Source organism: Centrocercus urophasianus, unplaced genomic scaffold (genome assembly GCF_019232065.1).
Source record: "Centrocercus urophasianus isolate 14NV4802_14NV808 unplaced genomic scaffold, USGS_Curo_1.0 seq_14, whole genome shotgun sequence".
Taxonomy (NCBI): domain Eukaryota; kingdom Metazoa; phylum Chordata; class Aves; order Galliformes; family Phasianidae; genus Centrocercus; species Centrocercus urophasianus.
In genome coordinates, this window is record NW_024884586.1 from 28,094 (window position 1) to 48,833 (window position 20,740).

Genomic DNA, 20,740 nt, shown 5'->3' on the forward strand with positions numbered 1-20,740 from the left:
TTGCCCCACGCAACCCTAACTGGGCAGGGAGAAACTAGTACCAAGTACAAGAAGATGAGCTCTGTAAAGATGCTGCTTCCAAATGGGCACAAGCCATAAGGAAGATGCACAGAGAGGATCATAAAAGCCAGGCTGGGGCCAAATGCCCCAGGGCTGTCTTCTATATGCCGTGCAGACCTCTCTCCCCACATACCTATGCAGAAAGAGATAGCCTGAACACAAGCAGGAAGTTAGCATTAGGTGCAGAGCAGCACAGCACAGCTGCAAGCAGGCTGATCACAGAATTCACAGAGGTGCTGGGATTGGGTCGGTCTTTCCTCTCTTGCAAGAATATCATCTGATCAAGAGGGGTGAATATAGCTTGCCCAGTGAAGGGCTGCAACAGCACCATTCCAAAAGAAAAGCCAAGCTTAATTTACATAGAACAGACTGCAGCTGTCTCCATCCTGAGAGAACTGCTGACAGAAGCAGCCCAAGGAAGAAGGCTCCATCTCACTCGAGGCAGCTCCCTGCCCTCACCAAGATGAAGCCCAGCTGGTGGTACCATTACATGGAACTCTGCACAACATTCCTGGCTGCAGCACTCAACTCTTCCTCTGACTTGTAAGAAATCTCACATTGTCTTTCAGCATCAGAGTGGAAATACTACTTCCCACAAAGTGGAGGACAGACAGATAATGCTTTAAAAGTGATCCAAAGACAACAAAGCCTCCAGAAGAACAAGTACTGTTATTTGATTGTACCATTCTTAATCTCTTTGATTATTCCAGAAAAGCAGAAAAGAAATCATTTAGAAAAAAGAATACAGGCTACATAAAGAAGCACGTGAGTTTGCAAGATCACAGTCCAGTGACTTACCGCATTTTTCAGATCCAGATACTTTGTGTTCCTGGTCACTGGCATCCCAGACAGAAAAGCTAAAATGTCATTGTTTGCCTGTAAGTCACAAACAAGAAAATATTCTCTGTGACACCAGGACAAAAAATCCACACATAAGAAACAAAGAACTGGGTAACCTGGGGCAGGACAGCTTGCAAACATCTTGAGCAATCCCTGAATTGGTTCCAATTCTGCTGTTCTGATTTCCACCTGATCCAACACTGTCTGAACCCCACCTCTGGAGAAAATAAGTACAACTTTTCTGTTCACTTAGGAATCCACAAATCCCAATGGCAGAATAGTTTGGGAATTCAGGGTTTTTTTTTCCCCTCAGGTTGCCTCTGAAGTTCTGCCCAGATGCTGGAGTCTTCTCTCCACTCTTCCTATTAACTTTACAGAAACTGCCTCCAATTGCCTGTCTAGGGTCAAGATTTAAATCTGTATGCATCACCTAACCAGAAAAGGCAGCAAGTTTCCACCCACCTCATCCAGCACGGCGCTGCGCTTTGCCCGCTGCCGTTGGCGCAGAAGAACCAGGCCTGCAATGATGTCAGATGGGACGATGTCAAGGTCTCGGAAGAACTCAGCGAAAAGGTAGGCAATTTCAGAGTAGGCATCCTGCAAAACCCACAGAGAAAAGCTTTAGGAAGAGGAGTTTGAGTGTGGGGAGCCTCAGAACAGGACACAGGACAAGAGCCTGTGCGGCAGCAATGGCCCCAATTCTGTAGCCCCAAACATCCACAGGATTCCTTCTGGGAACACCACATCTGGTCTAATCATTATTAATACCTCTGACTATACAAAGTGGGCAGCCTGCTCTGGTGGTTGGCGACCCTGCACATAGCAGGGGGGTTGAAACTAGAGGATCGTTGTGGTCCTTTTCAACCCAGGCCATTCTGTGATTCTATGAATGTCACACACGTAGTCTCAGCTGAGACTGCATTTGCACTATGTGGTCTGCTGTGCGGATAAGCTGACCACCTAAGCATCAGGACATGGAATGCATATAAAAAAGGGAGGGAAGGACAATGTTTTCAGTGTAAGTAAGACAGAGGAAGTAAGCCGAGAACCAAAAAGATCCCCATCCAGTGTCACCCTACAGTCAGCCTTTCTCCTCAAAAGCAATTTCATTTGAACAAAGGCTATTCAGGAAAAATGCACCAAATATATCTTATTTAATAGCCTCTTCAGTTCTGTAACTCTGTCCTGGAGTTATTTCCCCTGGAGTTATTTCCATACTTAAGTCAGACCTCACCATCCTGGGCACATTACAGAGAAAGCGAGAGACTTCTGCAAGCTGTCAGAGAACAGCCTCTGTACCACTCACTGCTCACCACTGTGCTGTTTACTACATGATTTCAAAGAGTTAAAGTAGAACAAGCACATGTTACACATCAGAGCTCCAGGTCCTGAAAGAGCTGAGCAAGTTAGCAAGCTTTTCCAAGTCTGTCTTGGAGCACACCCAAGCAAAAGGGCCTGAAAAGAACAACCTGTGAAAACAGATCCGAGTCATCGAACCATAGAATCATTAAGGTTGCAAAAGACCACTAAGTTCATCAATTCCAAGTTACTGAACAGAGGGTTCCCAGCAGGGAAAGTGACCAATCCTCTAAACAAAGACTTTGCAGAAGAAGGGACAGAATTGGAAACGACCTTAGAAAATCATCTAAAGCTTTATAGCAGAGCGACACAGACTCTGAGGAGAAACGTTATTTCCCTTTTGGCTCCATACCACACACAAAAAAAAAAAAAAAAAAAAAAAAAAAAAAACCAAAACACATAGGGCCTGAAGTGAGAACGCTTTGGAAGGCTGGAAGTGGCTGCACTGTGAGACAACGTGTTGGGTCACTGCTCAGAACAGAGAGCTCAAAGACTGGGGTGACCCGGAGGCTGAACCAACAGAGTGGGATTGAGCAAAAGCTATAGCACACAGGTGATCAATATTTCGAGTGCTGCCATCGTTAACTTTTCCTACCAAGATCTATCAGACTAAACCTGAATTCTCAGCAATATTTTCATAACCTTTATTCAACACTAATGCCACGCAGCTACAGTCCCATCTGTAGAAAGCCTGGGCTGTTCACTTGGGCTGGTCTTCAGGGCAGAATCTCTCCATCTCTTTGACAGATCAGAAAGCCAATTCCTTCTCCCCCAGCAGGCTTGCAGGAAATGACCTACATTCTTCTGTTCTCTGCAAACTCCTGGAGTGCAGGATTACCTTTTACCATTTTTCACTTGCCTAAAGTAAGTTACATCATGCTCAAGAACGGGGTTTCGGGTGCCCACTGCACAGGTTTCCATGCCAGCTGTGCACCTGAAGAGCAAACGGATTCCCATCAGCCTTTCCAACTTTACAATCACACTGTCCACAAAATGCTGACCCAATAAATCCTTCCTACAAGTACGCAAGAAATGCAAACGGCCTCAAATTAAAAGGCAAACAACGCTAACCCAAAGTAACACTACCACCTCCTAATACTCTGTTCACAGTAAAAGCCCAGAACAAAAGTTCAGTGTATGCTTTGTTCTGAAAGAAGAGTTGCTGCTGGTGGGCTTGATGGGATGTTGCAGGATTGACTGCAGTCGGTCTCTGTGACAAGCCCTGGAGGCTCTGGGGCTGGCACAGCCGGCAGACTTAGAGCTGCAGACATTGCTCCAGACCCACAGGAACAGATTCTTGCTCTGGTGCCACATTCACTCTGCAGAATTCTATTTTCCAGCTCAGAGGACAATCATCCCCTGCTAGAACATTTTTTTTCCCCATGAAGCCTGGGAGAGGCAGCGATGGATTCATTTCTGATCCATTACATACGCATTCATTCCACACACTGTCATGCCAGGACACACAAAGTCAGAGCTTGTTCCTTCAAAGAAAAGAGCCTGGAAATCACTCAAGCTGAATTTAAAGTGGAAATTCAACAGCACAAGGAATTTGAAGACTCTGGTATCTGCTTTTATCCTGAACTAGAAATAGAAGTAGAATCCAACAGGCACTACAGAATTTTTCATTTCACTGCTTGGAAAAAAAAAAAAGTTCACACAATGTGAAGTATTTTGCATTCCTGAATACTGCTGTTCCTCAACAGCATTCCTGAATACTGCTTTTGGGAACCAAGGCACTCAATGCCTCTCAGAGCTCTGGGATATGGCAGAGTGATGTAATGGGGCAGCCGGGTGCAAACAAAGGCAGTGCAACCCAAGGTATTTCTGCTGATGGGCAGAATGCAGCCTCCAAGGAAATGCTGCTGTTTGAGCTGCCACAGCACACAGCTCATCTCATTGCCATTTTCCAGATGGATTTTCCTAACCAGCTCTAGAAGATGATCTGTGAAAGTCAGCAGGGCTGGGCTGCACTTCATCCAGCATGCAGCGCCACAACGCATGGCTGCATTTCTGTAGGAGGGCTACGACAACAACTGCACCCCGAGGATAACAACGTGCTCACCCACAAGCCTTCGTGTTCAAGTCATACTGGTTGCCATATGTGATGAACACATGTTCGGGTAGCCTTCACCTGTCTCTCCATTATTTTTACACAGCTTTCATCTCACTGCACTTCTTCCTTCTGAGGTTAAAATCCCAGACTCATTTCTCTTCCTATACAAGTTCATAGCCCCTCCAATATGCTCCTTTTTCTCCTGCACCTTTCAGCAGACCAAACTATATTTAGTGAGGAGATCATTGATGCAGTCAGTCCCTTGATGTTTTCTGTCACTTTCTACGTCCTTCCATGTTTTTCTGAAGGTTTTTTTTTGGCCACTGCTGTGCACTGATGTCTTTGTTGAGGTGTCCTTGATAACTCCTCGCTCTTTTCCTGAGAGGTTGTAACTAATTCACAGCCTATCAGTGTATGCAAGTAATTTGTTTCTTCAGATGTGCATGCACTGCTTCATCCTTTGCTATTACAACTTCCGTCTCTCATTGATAACAGCTCCCCGGTTCTGTTTGGTACTTCAGGAGCTCTCAATTACTCATAATTCTGAGCAACTTTAATATTAATGCTGTCAGCACAGTCCTCCACCTCAATGTTCACCTCTACCAGGTTATTAAGACTCCTGCTGAATATCACTAGAACATGAAATCCTGCTCCCACCACTTTCAGTAGGAATGAATGGGCTGCTATCTTTTGGAAGTGAAATCAACTCCTTACCCTGCACTGTTTCTGCAAAGGAACAATCCCGACTGTAGCACGTGAAAACTTCAATCTTCATCTGAATCCACAGACTCAACAGCAGGCTCTGCTAGCATCTCGAATAAAGCCTGTCAGTACCCAGGAGTATTCTTGTTGCTGATTCTGGCAGGTTTATATTTTTCCATTTTCAAAGTCTCTCTCCTTCTCAGGCATAAGACTGACTCAAACTAATAGGATAAACTGACTAAGTAAAGGAAAACTGAAACTGATCACACAAATTACTGTTAAATGGTGAACCTAAATTGATGAAAAATATACTTTTTCCACTAGTATCGTCACTTAAAATTAGTCAGCTTGCTGTAATAGCAAAGTAAAGAGCAGCTTCTGGAGGCAAGCTTGAAACTGACAATACCACTCTTTAGAGCTGTTATCTGTCTCAGAGAGAAATCCATAATATTTAAAACTGGAAGGTTAAGAATGGCTGTTTTGAAAGTCAACTGTCCTCCCCAGCGATGTTACATCTGCATCTAAAGAGAATATCAGCTTCTTCAGAGGCTGGTGATGCACTGGAACAGGCTGCCCAAGGAGGCTGTGGATGCCCCATCCCTGCAGGCATTCAAGGCCAGGCTGGATGTGGCTCTGGGGAGACTGCTCTGCTGGTTGGTGACCCTGCACACAGCAGGGGGTTGAAACTAGATGATCACTGTGGTCCTTTGCAACCCAGGCCATTCTATGATTCCATAATTCTATTTCTGCATAGGATACCTAAGTAAGCTCCTGCAGAAATACAGGCTTTAATTCGCCCTACTCACACTGAGAGGAAGGAAAAGGAACCAGCATAGAGCAAAACGTGAAGTCTGTTCATCCTGAGGGGCGGCTCGGCTTGCTGCTTCCTGGAGGACAATGTCAGCCCTTGCAAGCACTGCTGTCAAGGCTCACTGGACTCCTCGAGGCTCCGCACCTCAGAATGCTCTGAGGCACGTCCAGGTTTGATAGCAGGAATCCCACATTGCTCTGCTCTGCTGAGTCCTACGTATCACTGGCCACACACAGAGCTTGCTCCCTGCCAGCAGCTTCTTGGTACCTACCGACTGAGAGTCCTTTGTCCGTGTGCAGCAAAGAAAAACCTTGAGGCGGCGTGTCCAGCTGCTGGCCTGCCCTTCCTCCAGGCGGTGTCTGCAGAAAAGAAAGCAAGGTTTATGAAAAAACAAAGACTGAGCACTAGCACTAAGAGCTGTGCAATTTTTTCCAACAAATAGCTTACTTGGAAAAATATTTTTATGATATGTACCAGTTTCAGAACTGAAAAAATTTCCATTCTTTGACTATGGTGCATAACTTGAAACCAAAAGTGGGGAAGAAAGCTAAAGGTTCTCCTTCAATTTAGAAAAGGTTAAAAAAAAGCCTGAATACAGAAGGTTTCACTCAACCCACATTTGGTTTATATGACATTTCAATTTCAGCTTCAAATTTAGCTAATTGGACAACCCTATTTAAAATAAGCTATTGCTGAGTTCATTCCACTGTTGTGAACTTGCCCTAGTTACTACACTTTCAGAGCGACAGTCCATTGCTTAACTAGCATTCCTGCAGAACAAACCTGAGATCAAGACAGGCTCAGCGTTAAGGAATTAGTTGACTTTCCCCCCCCCCTCAGAAAGCCATGCTGCCTGCATAAGGATAAGGTCCACAGTTCTTGCAATGCAGGGTCACCGTCACATGAATGCAGAGCAACGTAACATAGGTCAGTTCAATACAAAAAAAGACAGCTTCTGTTTTTCTGCCATGAAGAGCCCAAGCACAGAGAGTTGGTTGCACCTGGAAGAAAAAGCTGCTGGTAAGCAAATATTTGCCTACAACAGAAAGAGGAGATTTTGCAGGGCTTCATGGCCGAGCATTTTAAAACAAATACCCACAACCTCCAAGGAAGATTCCAAAAGTGAAAGAGGAATATGAGGGACCTAAGATGGAGCTGGCAATGCTCTGTTTGCTCCACCAAATGCCAGAAAGCTCGTGCAGCAATGCAAAGAACTTCACAACTTCGCTGCGGGGGCTGGACAAGCAAGCGTGCTCTGAGCTATTTTCTCTCTGACTTCTCCCAAATTCCTTCTTCCAAACACTGAACTTCCACATGTTTTGGATGAGTCCTACAACAAGTTTTTTTAGAAAAGTCTCAGCGCAATTAATTGAGCCATTTGTTTCAGTTTGATTTATTTTGTTCATACTGCAAGAACATAAAAGCCCACACACATTAAGAAGCCACAGATGAAAGAAAACCACAGTCCAATAGCTACAGCAGAGAACCACAAAAAGGAAGCTGAAGGTTCACATCCCCTAAATGTGACAACCAAATCGAGTTCTTTCATGATTTGAGACAGGAAATACAGCTCAGATTAAGGTGATACAAATGCCAAATTAACGCTATAGCTCAGCAGGCTTTTATCACTGCTGACCAAAGGATGCAAGAGAAACAACAGGCCCTCAGCATCTTGCAGAATCATAATCCAGAAGCAGGCAGAGAATTTCAGAACTCCCTGGAAAGGATTGCTTCAAGCAACTGGCTAATTTCAAACTATACTGTTTGGAAGCAATAGGTTTAGTAGCAACCACGTAGGATTATTTCATGTTTCTCTTCCACATTACAGCCCACAGCATTTTGCTAGTTAACATCTGTTAACACTCCCTTCCTACAGCAGAAATCTGGAAGCAGCAGGAAAAAGCTCTCTGAAAACGTTACAGGCCTGGAAGAAAAAGCCTGGCCATGGCCCAAGGGCAAATACCTTCACTCAATTGTCTGGGGTCTCAAAACTTCCAGGGCAGATCATTTTTGGTGTTCTGTTGTGTCTCACTTTAAACTTCCTAGCAAAAAGAACTTTGCAACCTGTGGCTCAGCCTTCCATCAAAAAGAAAAAATGTGAATTAAGCCAAACAGCTTTGATTTATTGTGGGGTACCAGAGCCATCTTCCAGCTTTTCATCCACATCTGCTTGGGAATGTCTTCATTGTAATGCAGCAATTGCAGCCATCAGGCTTACAGGGCAATAATTCTCAATATTAAAGGGTAGGGTTAGCAACATACTAGAAAAGGAAAGCAAAGCTTCTTGTATTCTGCAACAAAAAGCAGGCATCTGGACACTTTTCCTCCCTCCAGAAAAAGGGGTTCTGAAGGATTCCTCTTCAAGACACGGAAATAGCACATATTCAGAACACCCCTCACATATACGTTTCCAATGAGAAATGCAAAATTTGCAGGATATTTTCACACAGAAGGTGGTGAGGCACTGGAACAGGTTGCCCAAGGAGGCTGTGGATGCCCCATCCCTGCAGGCATTCAAGGCCACGCTGGATGTGGCTCTGGGCAGCCTGGGCTGCCGGTTGGTGACCTGCACACAGCAGGGGGTTGAAACTGGATGAGCATTGTGGTTGTTTTCAACCCAGGCCATTCTGTGATTCTATGATATTTTTTAAAAGCCTCATTTTTTAGCATTCAAAATCTAATGCCCTCTGTCCTACAGAGTTACATTCCTTACTTATGGTTCCATGTGTCAAAACTGCATAAGAAAACAAAGCCTGCTTGTTCTGTCCCGCTACAGGAAAAAGCTGCTGGAAAATGCCTTGCTTGGTGAAAAAAGCTTTCACATCCCCATCTGGTTAGCTCAAAGATGCAATCAATTCTTAATTAAAACATCTAGCTGCCAACCCAGAAGAGTCTGTTTCTTGGCCAAGACCAAATTTAAGAAATTTCAGGCCAAAAGGTCATATTTTGCAGATAAACACAAAAGAAGAAGGCGGCTTTGGACAAAGGTGGCTCAACCTAAGCAAAATTTAAACACTGCTAACAGGATGGACAAACAGGCTGCTGTGATCAGCACTGTGGCTCCAGGGGCTAAAAAAGATTGCCAAAGCCAGTGACTTACACACAATCCAGCCAGGCGCTGCCTTGCTTTGCCTCCTTTAAGTACAGATGCCCACACACAGCACCTGACAGCCTGAGCCGCCTTCCTCCAAAATCACCCTCCCCAAAGGGAAGCAACACCTGCAAGTGAATGCTCCCTGAAGCGAGGCAGGGAGAATGCCAAGGAGGGCAGGAAGCAGGGAGCCGTTCCAGCAGTGCTTTACCGCAGGTTGTAGGTCCGCAGGTTGCGCTGCCTCCGCTTGGTGGCCCGCAGTTTGACAAAGGTCCGGCCTGTCGGGTCGAAGACGCACAGGACGGTGATGCAGACACTCAGGATGACAACCCAGTTGCACACCACCATTCCTGCAAAGAAAGGGAATACGTCACGTGCTCTGCCCTCAGGTCTTGGCAGTGCTGTTTCCTGCTCTTCTCTGAGCGCATCACACACACGCCTCTCTGTTGCCACAGGGCAGACAGAAGAAGCTAACCCAAATATTCCTGCAGCCAGCTGCAGCACAAAGAAATCTTCTGCAAAGGCGTCTGACCACGGCTAGATTATGCAGCCACAGGGAGACTGCTCGTGCAGAAGACCATTAAAGACTCACTGAAGACCCAGTGGGCTGCAGCATTCCCATCACTCCCCCCAGGAGAATGGTTGGGTTCTCAAAAGCGGTTTGAGAAAAACAGGAAAGCCATTCTGAACAGAAGGAGAACCAGGGCTTTCAGACTCCCCATGCCAGACCCCTCCATGGGAACAGGGATTCTTGCCTCAGTGCAGGCAGCACAAGCAAATGAATAGAACAACTGTTCTGAGCACTGGATTCTCGAGGGAAACAAGCAGAGCATTTACAGCTACAATTCACTACCAACAGTCAATCCCCACATGCATGAGTGAATTAGCTCTCCAAGGCAAGAGATGTCTGTGCATACACGTTCCAAATACATACCCAAAGTGACACTCTTTGCGGTGATATCATTGCAGGAAGTGTAGTACTGCGTTAGCCAAATGATGCCCACAATAGCATACACAAACTCAATCACCAAGATAGCTGAAACAAAAGGAACACAATGAATAGTAGCAGCATCTCCCTAAGGATCAGTGACTGCCCTTCTCTATCCTCTTGCAAGGAATAAAAGGCCACAAGAATGGGCCCATATTCAAGAAAATGGGCCCAACATGTCTCCTTATCAATAACTTCTCCTAAGTGACACACAGACCATGTACACAGAGCTGGAAGTGCTCCTGGCTGCATTAGAGGAGTCAGTCAAACAGCTGTCCCTTCTTCCACGACAGTGGAAAGACTTCCTTAGGTAAAGAGAATCACCATTACAGTAAAGCTGGCCTAATTCAAAGATACACAATAAATAGCAGTGTGTACCCAGGAATAAGTCTACTTACTACACTTAACAAATGTTTCCACCACCTCTGACCTTTGCAACTTTTGCAGCAATAATTCCCAACATGCAGCCTTTAAAGAAGCCCTTACTGGCTCCTCAGTTCTGCATCTTACCCTGATAGGGAGCAACAAATTACACCTGACTACGGCTGAAGAAAAAAGTTGGAAAACACCACTCCGAAGTGCCCATCCTCACCTTCTCTACACAGTATGACCCTAAAGTACAGATGGGGAATGAGACAGAGGTAAACAGCCTGCACGTAGCACATAGCAAGCCTTTGGTGGAGCCCAGCCTAGAAAACTGAGCAGCCACCCAGTGAGAAAGAAGTCAGGGCTGGACCCAGCTCCTCAAGTGCTCTGAAGCTGAGCTGCACTAGGCTTGCCTACCTTAGCTAACCTCCCCTCTGAGGCTATCAGATGTAGAACAGGAGCAGCAATACCATCGAGAAGACCTTTGTGGGCTACCATTGCAACTGTGACCTTAGACTCATAAGCACTAAATGTGCTCTGTTGAAATCAGGCTATCACATGGACTGTGCCCACAAAAAGGTCACACCCCTAATTCAATCACCAGAGCCATTAAGAGGGAAGAAAAAAAGAAAAAAAAACAACCATGAAATAAACATGTACAAGACCCAAGTTACAATTTAAATACAAATCTTAAACAGAGGGAAGAGAACAGGATGATTCCTTAGACTCTACCTCCCCTGCCTCATTTAGTCTGTTTTTAACAGTGTTACTGAAGCTGTCAGGGAGATCACATTGTGCCTGGGAAGCTGGAGAGAAAGACTTGTTTGCTATTCATGTTAGTGATTTGCTTTTAGCACTCCAAGGTGGAAATGTCTCCCAGATAGAGTTTTCAAGCAAAGTTACCCATCTTTTAGCAAACTTTGCATGAAAACAATCCAGCATTTTTGTTGGAATGGAATTGTTGATTCTATCTCTGAAAGATTCTCTTAAAGTCTTCACCCAGCATAGAAAAATCTGATCAAGTTTCCGAATCTGGAAGAGAATGGACCAGGGGAGGGACAACAAGCTAAAATGGAATCCCTGACTGATGGACTGAGAAACAGTCTCTTTTCCAACCTAGTTTTTGGCGGATGAGAAAAACAGGAAATGTTTTTAGGAAGAAAAAACATATGCACTTTCAGAGAGAAGATGCAACCAGCGAGCAGGTGGCAAACTTATTTACCTCCCAGCTCCTGGAGGCAGAGTATCAGAACACACATTGCAGGATGGAGAGATGCATTATGTGTGAGTCAAAAGGTCAAGCACACTGCAAGGTAAGTGGATGCAGATTTAAGTATATATATGTCAGGCAAAGGACATGCACATGGCCTCAGGGTGAGAACAGCCATGATTTACAAAGGCATATGCCTGTATCATAGGAAAACTTGTTGAAAAAAAGAGTGGGAGAGAGGTGTAGATGCATCTCACCGTGGCAAATCTGAGCTGCAAGACAGAAGGAGAGCATATTTTGTTAGATGAAAAGGATGTACCTGCATCACAACAAGGATGACAAGTTAAAGGTTTGCTAGAAAGATATTTGGGGCGCTGCATGAGAGTCTTAGAGCAATGGCAGGGTGCAGTATATGTGATGTATTCAGATGCATATCACATACAAGTGGCCATCTGGATGTCTTTGAGAAGCTGTGTTTGTCAGGGTGTGGGGAGAGAAGTCTTCTGCGCTAGCAGATGGCAGTGTGGAGGCTGAGTCATTAGGAGGCCTCAGGCCGCTGCATCTTACCCAGTCTGACATAGAGCACATACTGCATGGAGTCTCGGGGCTCAGTGTACAGGATGCTGCCTCGCATGCTGAGCCAGATGATTGCCATCTCTGTGATCATACAGCTGAGCAGGATGCCTAGGTAGCCTCTGCCATGGTCCACCAGGTTCAGCGAGCAGGTCTCATTGGGGTTGTACACCAGCCCAAAGAGCACCACGGAGAGGATCACAAACCTGACACGCACAGAGATGCCATGTCACATATCCCATGGGATCATATACTCATAGAACGGCTTGGGTTAGAACGCATCTTACAGCCCATCCAGTCTCAACCCCCTGCCATGGGCTGACTGCCACTTACTAGATCAGGATGCCCAGAATTTGTTATTTCAACTGCTTTTTCCTGAGCCCTGTACAGTAACACAGCCCAAACTCCAATCCTGGGTAGCACAGGAGGATACAAGGAGATCGGGCCAGGCTTCCTCTTTGGAAACTGAGCTTAGAAGAGCACTTATGCAAACAACCAGAAGCTGGAAATATGCTGGTGGCTGTCGAAAATGCCCATACAAGCCTTTTAGCTGCATATGTAAGCACAAGAATTACAGCTACAAGAAGCAGAATCAGAACGAATTTCATGGAGGAATTCAAACCATCATCTCACTTACCAGGTGGTATGCAGGAGGAAGAGGAAGACTGCTGGCAAAACGAGGTCATCGCTGCCCACAGACCAGCGACGGCGGAACACGACAATCCCTGGCATGGCTAGCGGGTCTGAGAAAGGTCAGCAGGCACGATGCTCACCTCCTAGAAGAGAAAAGAAGCAAAGACACTGTTGACCTTCCTCACCCCTGCGACAGAGCCCCACAGCCACAGGTCAGCAGAAGGCCTACATCTGAGCTAACCTACTTGACACCCAAGATGGCAGAGCTTCCTCCTCCCAGCAATGGGAGGCATGGCACGCTCGAAAAGGAGAGTGCAGGAGAGGAAGGTGCTGTCTGAAGAGAGACAAGTGTTGGGTGAAGCAGGTATGTAACTCGCCGCACACAACTGCCACTCACTCAGCTCCACTTCTCGAGATTAACAGGAATCCTGCTAGGACCACGTGTCAGAAACAGGTCAGCTGCTTTGGACAAGTTACAGCGGTCTCAGTCCCCAAAAAAGTCCCGTTGCCACGTCCTTCCAAAGGCATGCCTGCTGCCATCCCCTTCTCGTGTCCAGCACTGACAGTCCCCACGAGGCTCAGCAAGCCAAATCCCCATTAGCAGTTAGCAGCATCTGGGGAAGCTATTGACTGGCTCCCAGCAGAAAGCACTTACAGCCGAGGGAGCAAACTCCCAGGTGATCTCTCACTTAGCCACAAGTTGCGCAGAAGAATCCTGCCAGCTCCACATCTCCTTTGTGCTCACACTGGCCCTGACAATTAAAAAAGGTTGAAGATTGAGGGGCTGGCTGTTCTTCCCCACGTTTTGTTTGTGCTCCTGTTTCTAAAGCTACACAAATCCTTTTTAAAAAAAGAAACAGCAGTGGTAGAAGTCACAAGACTGCAGGGCTACCCAGCTACCTCCTCCAGCACAGCTTTCCCACACTGTTTCAGAGCTGCTGTGCGTGCTCCAATCTGCTCCAGCCCGAGTCTCTGGGGTCAGACCAGCTCTGTGCATCCCTGCAGTGCACCTTATCTCCCTTCTGCATTTCTGGCACAACACACTTCAACCCTCATCTGCAGAGGTTTTGTCAACTTCTGATTTCCTTTATCTTATCTAAGGCCTGTTTGCCCACAGCCCCCACACGCCTCACAAACCACACCAAAAACTCAACTTGCACACGTCTCTAGGTGTAAAAACCAGGACAAATCACAAGATCACACTTAGGTCATTCAAACCCTCAAAGTAACACAGGTGCTGGGTTTGTGACGGAGCCCAGTCTGTCACAGCACCAAGTGCTGCAGTTACGGAAGCATCCTCATCCTACCAAATAATTCACCAGTCACATGTAGTAACCCTCCCCTTATCTGCTGTGCTGACCACCCTAAAACCTGCTGTGCTACCTATCTGTTCCCATACCAAGCACTGAAAACCTGCCTGAGTCCTGCAAACGGCAGTCCTTTACACAGCAAACAGGCTGACACTTCAGCACGTACTTCACCTGGATGAAGGAAACGTTCCATTCCACACACATGGCACATGTGAAATTACAACGTTATTTGGATTAGCATTTCCTTAGCACAAAATAATCAGAGCACTCGGTACGCTGCAGCTCTGCTTTCAAACTCCTCGCTCCTCTGGCCATCTGGAGATTCCCAGTCTCACCACCAACAACCCTGCAACACCAAGAAATGGGCACAGGACTGCCACTCATCACTGTGTGCTAACTGAGCAACCCGTGCACTGCAAAAAGAGTCATGATTCACTTCCAAAGACTGCCTATGCAAAAACTAAACATTGAGGTCTGAAGCCTTACCACCCATTTGAACAGAAAGGAGATGACAGAAGGCCTCAGAATGTAAAGCCTACAAAATTAAACAACAAAAAAACTACAATGGTGTCACTATAAGAATTCTGGCTTCATTCCAGGGCAACAGATCACAGGACCACAGAACCATATAATAGTTGGGTTGGAAAGGACCTTAAAGATCAAAGAACCATAGAATGGGTTGGGCTGGAAGGGACCTTAAAGATCATAGAACCACAGAATGATAGGGCTGGAAGAGATCTCAAAGTCCACCCATCCCCAACCCCTGCTGAGGGCTGGTTGCCCCCACACCAGATCAGGCTGCACAGGGCACCATTCAGCCTGGCCTTGAGTACCTCCAGAAATAGGACACACACAGCTTCTTTGGGCATCCTGTGTTAGAGCCTCAACACCGTCTGGGTAAAGAATTTCCTCCTCAAACCCAACCTGAATCTCCCTTCTTTTAACTAAAAAACATTTATCCTTGTTCCATCACTACATGCCCACGTAAAAAGTCACCCTCCCTCCTGCGAATAAACTCATGAGTTACATTTCCAGAAGATGAAGATCAGACTCTAGCAGGGAGAGGGGAAGAAAAGTGCAAGGCTAGAGTGCAGCCAACCCTGAGAACAATGACCCTACTTCTGTAATACCAAGAATCCCTTGTGGTGCTCCCAAAATTGCCCCAAAGGGTGAAAAATTCCCCAGACCTTGAAATCTACACCCTGCTGCGAGGAGACCCAGTGCTGAAATGAGGGGGGGAAAACGCGTGCAGGCACAAGCCCTGCATGCAAGGAGCCCAGAGCCTCTGCTCTCAGCTCAGAGTGAGAGGGATGGAAGCAGAAATCTTACATGGCCTGTGGTCTAGCCGTTTGGTATTCTTCTCTCCCGTAAGGATGTCGCAGGAAAAGTGCAGATCCACAGAGACGGGCATCATGAGTGAGGGAGGGAGCAGCAAATTCTTCTTGCAGTCACTGAAAATCCCAGCCAGCAAAGGGGAGCACAGCACAGCGCCTGCCTGCACACAGTGCTGGGCATCGTTCTCAGAGCAACTCCTCCCTCCCTCCTGGGCAGCCACCTCATTTATCCTGCCAGAGCCACCAAGCCCAGGGGGGTCGTGACTCCCCATTCCACACCCCTGCACCCTCTAGAAGGAAGTGACATCATCTCTATTCTAAGGAGATTGTATGTGAATTGTGGGAAGGAGCTGGAGTGAAAGCGGGCGACGCTGCCAGCGGCACGGAGACGGGAAGGAAGGTTCATCTCCTCCTGTGGCACATCTCTGGCTCTGCGGGAAGCCCCTGGGCCCCGAAAGATGGCACAGGGCAGCAGCGCTGGGAAGGTGCCGGGGCCCAGCCTCAGCTCTGGCATGCATTGAATGGCCAGGGGGAGGGGAGCTGGCCGGGACACAAAGCGGGCACACAGAGGGGCCGGCCCGGGCTCAGAAAGGAGAGCCTGTTCCAGAGGAGCAGCCTCCGCTGGCCTTTTCAGCAGCTAATTCCTTGTGACATGCTCTGGGGTCCGACAGGATGTGGGGGAAGGGGAGAATTAGCTGTCTGTAGGGGAAGCTTTAGAGAAAAGAGCAAGGGAGAAAAACGCTACAGCGAGACAACATTCCAGCTAAATCTCAGAGATTTAGCCTAATCCAACATCCCATCACATCTGACATTCGCCTCAGACGAAGGTACACAAGAACAAGCTGAACGCAGCCAAAGGAAAAGGGCTGTGTGCAGGTCCTGTACCACAGCAGCCCACCCGCACTGACCCCAGCAGCAGGGCCGGCTCCAGGCTCGTACAGCCACCCAGGGCACAGCCATGCCCACACCGGCTTCCTGTGAGCCCTCTGGATGCACAGTGCTGCATCCCCACCTCCACCACCCGTCCTGGTGCTGCTCAGCCTCCCCTCGGTCACTTGCCAGTCCTGCGAAGCACAGGATGTGATGCCACTGGGCACATGACCTGGAATGCCACCGCTCAGGATTGCAGTTGTGAGCGCTTCCCACATTGCCATACAACTTTCCCTGTCTCCTCACATCAGCAGAACCATGTTCTGTCCCTTGTAAGCATGCCAGCGCTTCTTCACCCTCTCCTACTTATTGGAGCTCTTGAAGCTCTCTGTATTTCTTGCAGGTGCCAAAACATATTTTTTATTGTACAATAACAATTTCTGTCAACTTCAGGTGACCAAAAGTGACACTCAGCATGATGAACCACACAGCTCCTGATCCTTCAGTGAGTGCTGCTTCATAAAATGCAAACCCTTACGCTGGAAAAGCAGCACCTCCAGCCCCAGCAGCTCACCCCACAAGCAACACAGGCTTGTGTCATCACCCCTGCAGCTTGCAGAAACCTCTTGTTCCCATTGAGCACGCCTTTCCATAAGCACTTACTGTACTTGATGGAAATCATCAATCAGACCTTGGAACAAATTTTGCTGGTCCTTGGCCAGCCCTTTTCAAAGGCCTCAAGGGAGCTCTTCCAGTTCCTGAGCTTGGATTCTCACAATCTGGGAATTGTTCCTTGCTTGCTGATTGAAGTGGACAATGTGGTTTCATCCTTGCAAAGTGTTTCAAAATTGACCAGGTGTTGGCTGTCTGCACACACGGGAGCACATCTCTTCTCCAGCACCTCCTGAAGGACCCAGCATACAGCATGAACAAGATCTGTTGCCATACAACTCCCCTGTGCAACTTACCCCTAACAACCATTAGCAAAGAACAGCAGGAATAAGCTGTGGACAGCTGTAAGAAAAACATGCGCACCTTTGACAAGTGCCTTCCCTGGATGGGAAGATCTCAGAGCATCTTATAACAAGGCAGACAAGAGGTAGAAGAAGTTGGAACAGGAAGACAAACTACACGGTACACCAGAAGAGGATGAGCGCTATCAAGCAGCAGCAGATTTCGATTCTCCTTTGTGCTCTATTTTCCAAGAAGAAGGAAATAAAGTGAGAAGCAATGCTAGAGCCAGGAGACCAAGCCACAAGGTCTGAGAAAGGAAAGGTTCGGAGATCCTCCTGGGGCTTGGCACACTTCAGACACAGCTCCCTCACCAGAGGGCCACCACACTACAGTGACAATGACACGGGTACAGAACTAACGTGATTAGGTTAGACCAGGACACAAACACTCAAAATGTATAAGATGATCTCTCAGATCCATCCACAGGACAAGCACTTACCTGCACAGCCCACCAGTTTACATCATAAGTGCTGCCACGACTGCATCCTTGGAAATGCAGCGGTGTTGGTCACAGCATTTTGAGAACAAGAACAGAGCGGCTATCTGGCCCAACACAGGTGCTTTTTCCTCCCTAATGTTTCTTCAGAGCTCCTTTCCTCGGGCAGCAGAAGCATCAAGATGCTTCCCTGCTGCACACGTTCCTTGCTCACATCATTCCTTTTCGGCTCTCACTCCAGACACATCTCGCTCAGGTAGAAATTGCTCTCAGCAGTCCTGCACCATCTTCAACCTCACAGCCTGGCAATTTACACCTCGGAATTTCTAAAGCTTCGTATCAGACGGTTGCTCCGTTTCATTTAAGAAACAGCCCCTCTTTTCCCATGAGGAGACCAATCTGCCTACGAGAGCAGAGGATTTGTTATCACATTCCTGGTTTGCTCCAGAACGGTCATTTTCCTGTAGGGTGATTTCACACACAGCACACCACAAAGGGTGTATGGTCCACAATACTGAAATACCACCACTGATAATCCAAGGCACTAAGAGCCATTGACTGAGATCTAAAAACACACGTATACATTTTCAAAAGGGATGCTACTTTTAACACATCTCGGTTATATTTTAGGGCTCAGCACACAAAGGGTTCGAGTTTTCAAGCATGTGGACAGGATGTAATGGCCTCAAACTGGGCCATGGAGATTCAGGTTGGGTATGAGGAAAAAATTCTTCTCAGAAAGAACAGTACTGCATTGGCACAGGCTGCCCAGGCAGGCGGTGGAATCGCCATCCCTGGAGGTGTCCAAGGAGTGTGGAGATGTGGCACTTAGGAACACGGTCGGTGGCACAGTGGGGATGAGTTGGACTTGATGATCTTACAGATCTTTTCCGACCTTCATGATCCTGTGATCCTATGAACTACAAGGCTTTTTTTTTTTCCCCCAACACAAGAGAGAAACATTTAAGAAAAACGGCAACTACTGAAACATGGCAGCATCCATCCATCTCCTTTCCATGGAGCCACACACAGCCATGGAGTAATGCAAGGGTAAAACCAGGTAGAACTCTCCCCACTAGCCTGTGGCAGTGCCCCACCAGCCTGCCTTGAGGAACAAAGCTACTCTTGGCCAACCTGAACACATATTCTTAATGATTTTTTTTACTGAGAAATAGATACAGAGACAGTGGAACAATTAGCACAAGTACTTGGTGTTTTCGTGCCCACTGTGTGGATGCTTTTCCGTAGAAACAAAGAATTTTCTCAACTCTCACCGTTTTCAGTTTAAATGCCAACAAAGCACTATTTTTCACAGTAGTGTTCACAGCTTTACAACCAGCAGTGAAAAGCACGATGAGGGATCCTCAAACTCAAGATAAAGCAAAGAAATCCTCTATTTGGGAAGACATACCCTCCAGTTCTGGTGCTGGTTCAGAGCCGTTCCTGTGACCACAGCCCCCAGCCTCCCCTGAGGGAGAACAAGGCGAGAACAACCTCACCCTACGGCCCCAGTATTACCAAGGTTCTTCCTCATCACGTCAGTAGGAACACAGTTAATCTCCAAACTTCAGACATGTCAGAAAATTAAGTCTTCATAAGGGCTCAAGAAATGGCAGAAGTCAACAGACAGCCTTACCTAAAAATGAGCCACTCTACTGAAAGCCTAGGAGTGGGGAAAGAGCACGATCCGAGGCTGCTGACATTGAGTTAAAAACAACACCCAATTGGTGCATCAATGGCGACATATCTGCAACCACCTACATCTGTGCTAGCAAAGCCCACAATCTGAGCTTTCTGTGATTCCAAGCTTGAGCAAAAATAATGACCAAGTTGCTAGGGGAAAAAAAAAAGTATTGAAAAGTGAAACTAATTTTGTATTTCAAATAGAACTCACTGTTCTACAGAGTAATAAAGCCTACTAATGTTTAATAGCAAGCAACCAGTGACGAGAAAAGCTTGGCTTCAATGGGGAAGAAAAGAATGCTGGAAGTTATTGCTAGGAAGAGCCAACACAGGTCTGCTGAAAGGCCAGGCACCTCAAATCTGGCATATGCAGGCAAAGCAAGCACAACCATGGCCAAACCATGCCAGCATATAAATTACAATAGTTAATTTTTCCTGGAGCCAGCCAACATTGAGGACTGAAGTTCTTTGGGTTCTGTTGCCATGGCTGTATTCAGAATTCGTTAATTCATGGCTGCAAAGGACACACCTATTAATTTGCACATTGGAAAAACAACCAGAGCTGGGTTAATTCAGCCACGGTGAGGTGAAGTGGTGAATGGCAAAGGAATATATCAGGTGCAATTGAGTGATGTCTATCTGCCAGCCTTGTTGCTTTAACCAAGCTATTTTTCACTAAAATCCTGACAAATTCATATCTTCCATTCATCTAGAACATTTATCAGACCAGCCACCTTCTAAAATAGGAGGAAAAATCAGGAGCAGCATGTTTCGAGGTGAAAATAAATAAATTCAGTGATGTTTCCCTGCTGCAGCTCATCTTGAAGTGACTGTCTTTGGGAAGGAAGGACAACTCCAGCCACACTGAAAAGGATTGTCTTTCTACGATACCACAGGCACTCTAGCTTCCTATTTCACGCTAGTGGGCAAAGTTTTCCCAATAACCTGACTCACTGCTTCAGGAATTCCCTAGAGGATGACTCACATTCCAGGGAAAGCCACCAGTCATTCTACAGGAGCTGAATGGACCACCACTGCCAAAATGAGAGAAAAGTAAAAGAAGTGGGAGAAAGGAAGATCAGTGCCAAAGACAAAAACAGCGTGGTCAGCACCTCGTCCTGCTGCCCTCCCCAAAAGCAGCAGGGCAGCAGCAGGCCCCTGAGCAAGGCTGCTGAGCATCTGAAGGTGTGAGTGTTCTATCCACGCCTTAAGCCACGCAGGGTGAGATCTGAACTTTGGAGTCCTGCTCTGGTTGTTGGAAGTGACTCAAACAATTGAGCTCTCACTGCTCCTCCCTGTCATTCATCACTAAGGTCTGCTTCTTACAACTCTCAGCACGTTGCCCTTCCGCAGGCTTTTTCCTCTACTCTCACTAATGGTCCCAGGAAAGTTGTTAGCCTACCT

At 46.9% G+C, this 20,740-nt stretch overlaps 1 protein-coding gene across 12 annotated transcripts in view; it reads right to left on the reverse strand.

Annotated features, from left to right (window-relative positions):
* DAGLA (diacylglycerol lipase alpha) overlaps nt 1-20,740 on the reverse strand; it is a 64,588-nt gene that overhangs the window by 24,610 nt on the left and 19,238 nt on the right. For 6 of the 12 annotated variants that reach the window (XM_042813250.1, XM_042813252.1, XM_042813246.1 and 3 more), the window contains 8 exons: nt 13,345-13,441; nt 12,694-12,832; nt 12,051-12,262; nt 9,854-9,955; nt 9,131-9,269; nt 6,100-6,187; nt 1,363-1,497; nt 859-936 (listed from right to left, as the gene is read on the reverse strand). In XM_042813250.1, the coding sequence (XP_042669184.1) occupies nt 859-936; nt 1,363-1,497; nt 6,100-6,187; nt 9,131-9,269; nt 9,854-9,955; nt 12,051-12,262; nt 12,694-12,788 (849 nt within the window). In that variant the 5' untranslated portion in view covers nt 12,789-12,832; nt 13,345-13,441. Of the gene's footprint in view, nt 1-858; nt 937-1,362; nt 1,498-6,099; nt 6,188-9,130; nt 9,270-9,853; nt 9,956-12,050; nt 12,263-12,693; nt 12,833-13,344; nt 13,442-15,328; nt 15,519-20,740 lie in introns of those variants that run through there. The other 6 variants (XM_042813254.1, XM_042813255.1, XM_042813245.1 and 3 more) reach the window with 2 other exon arrangements.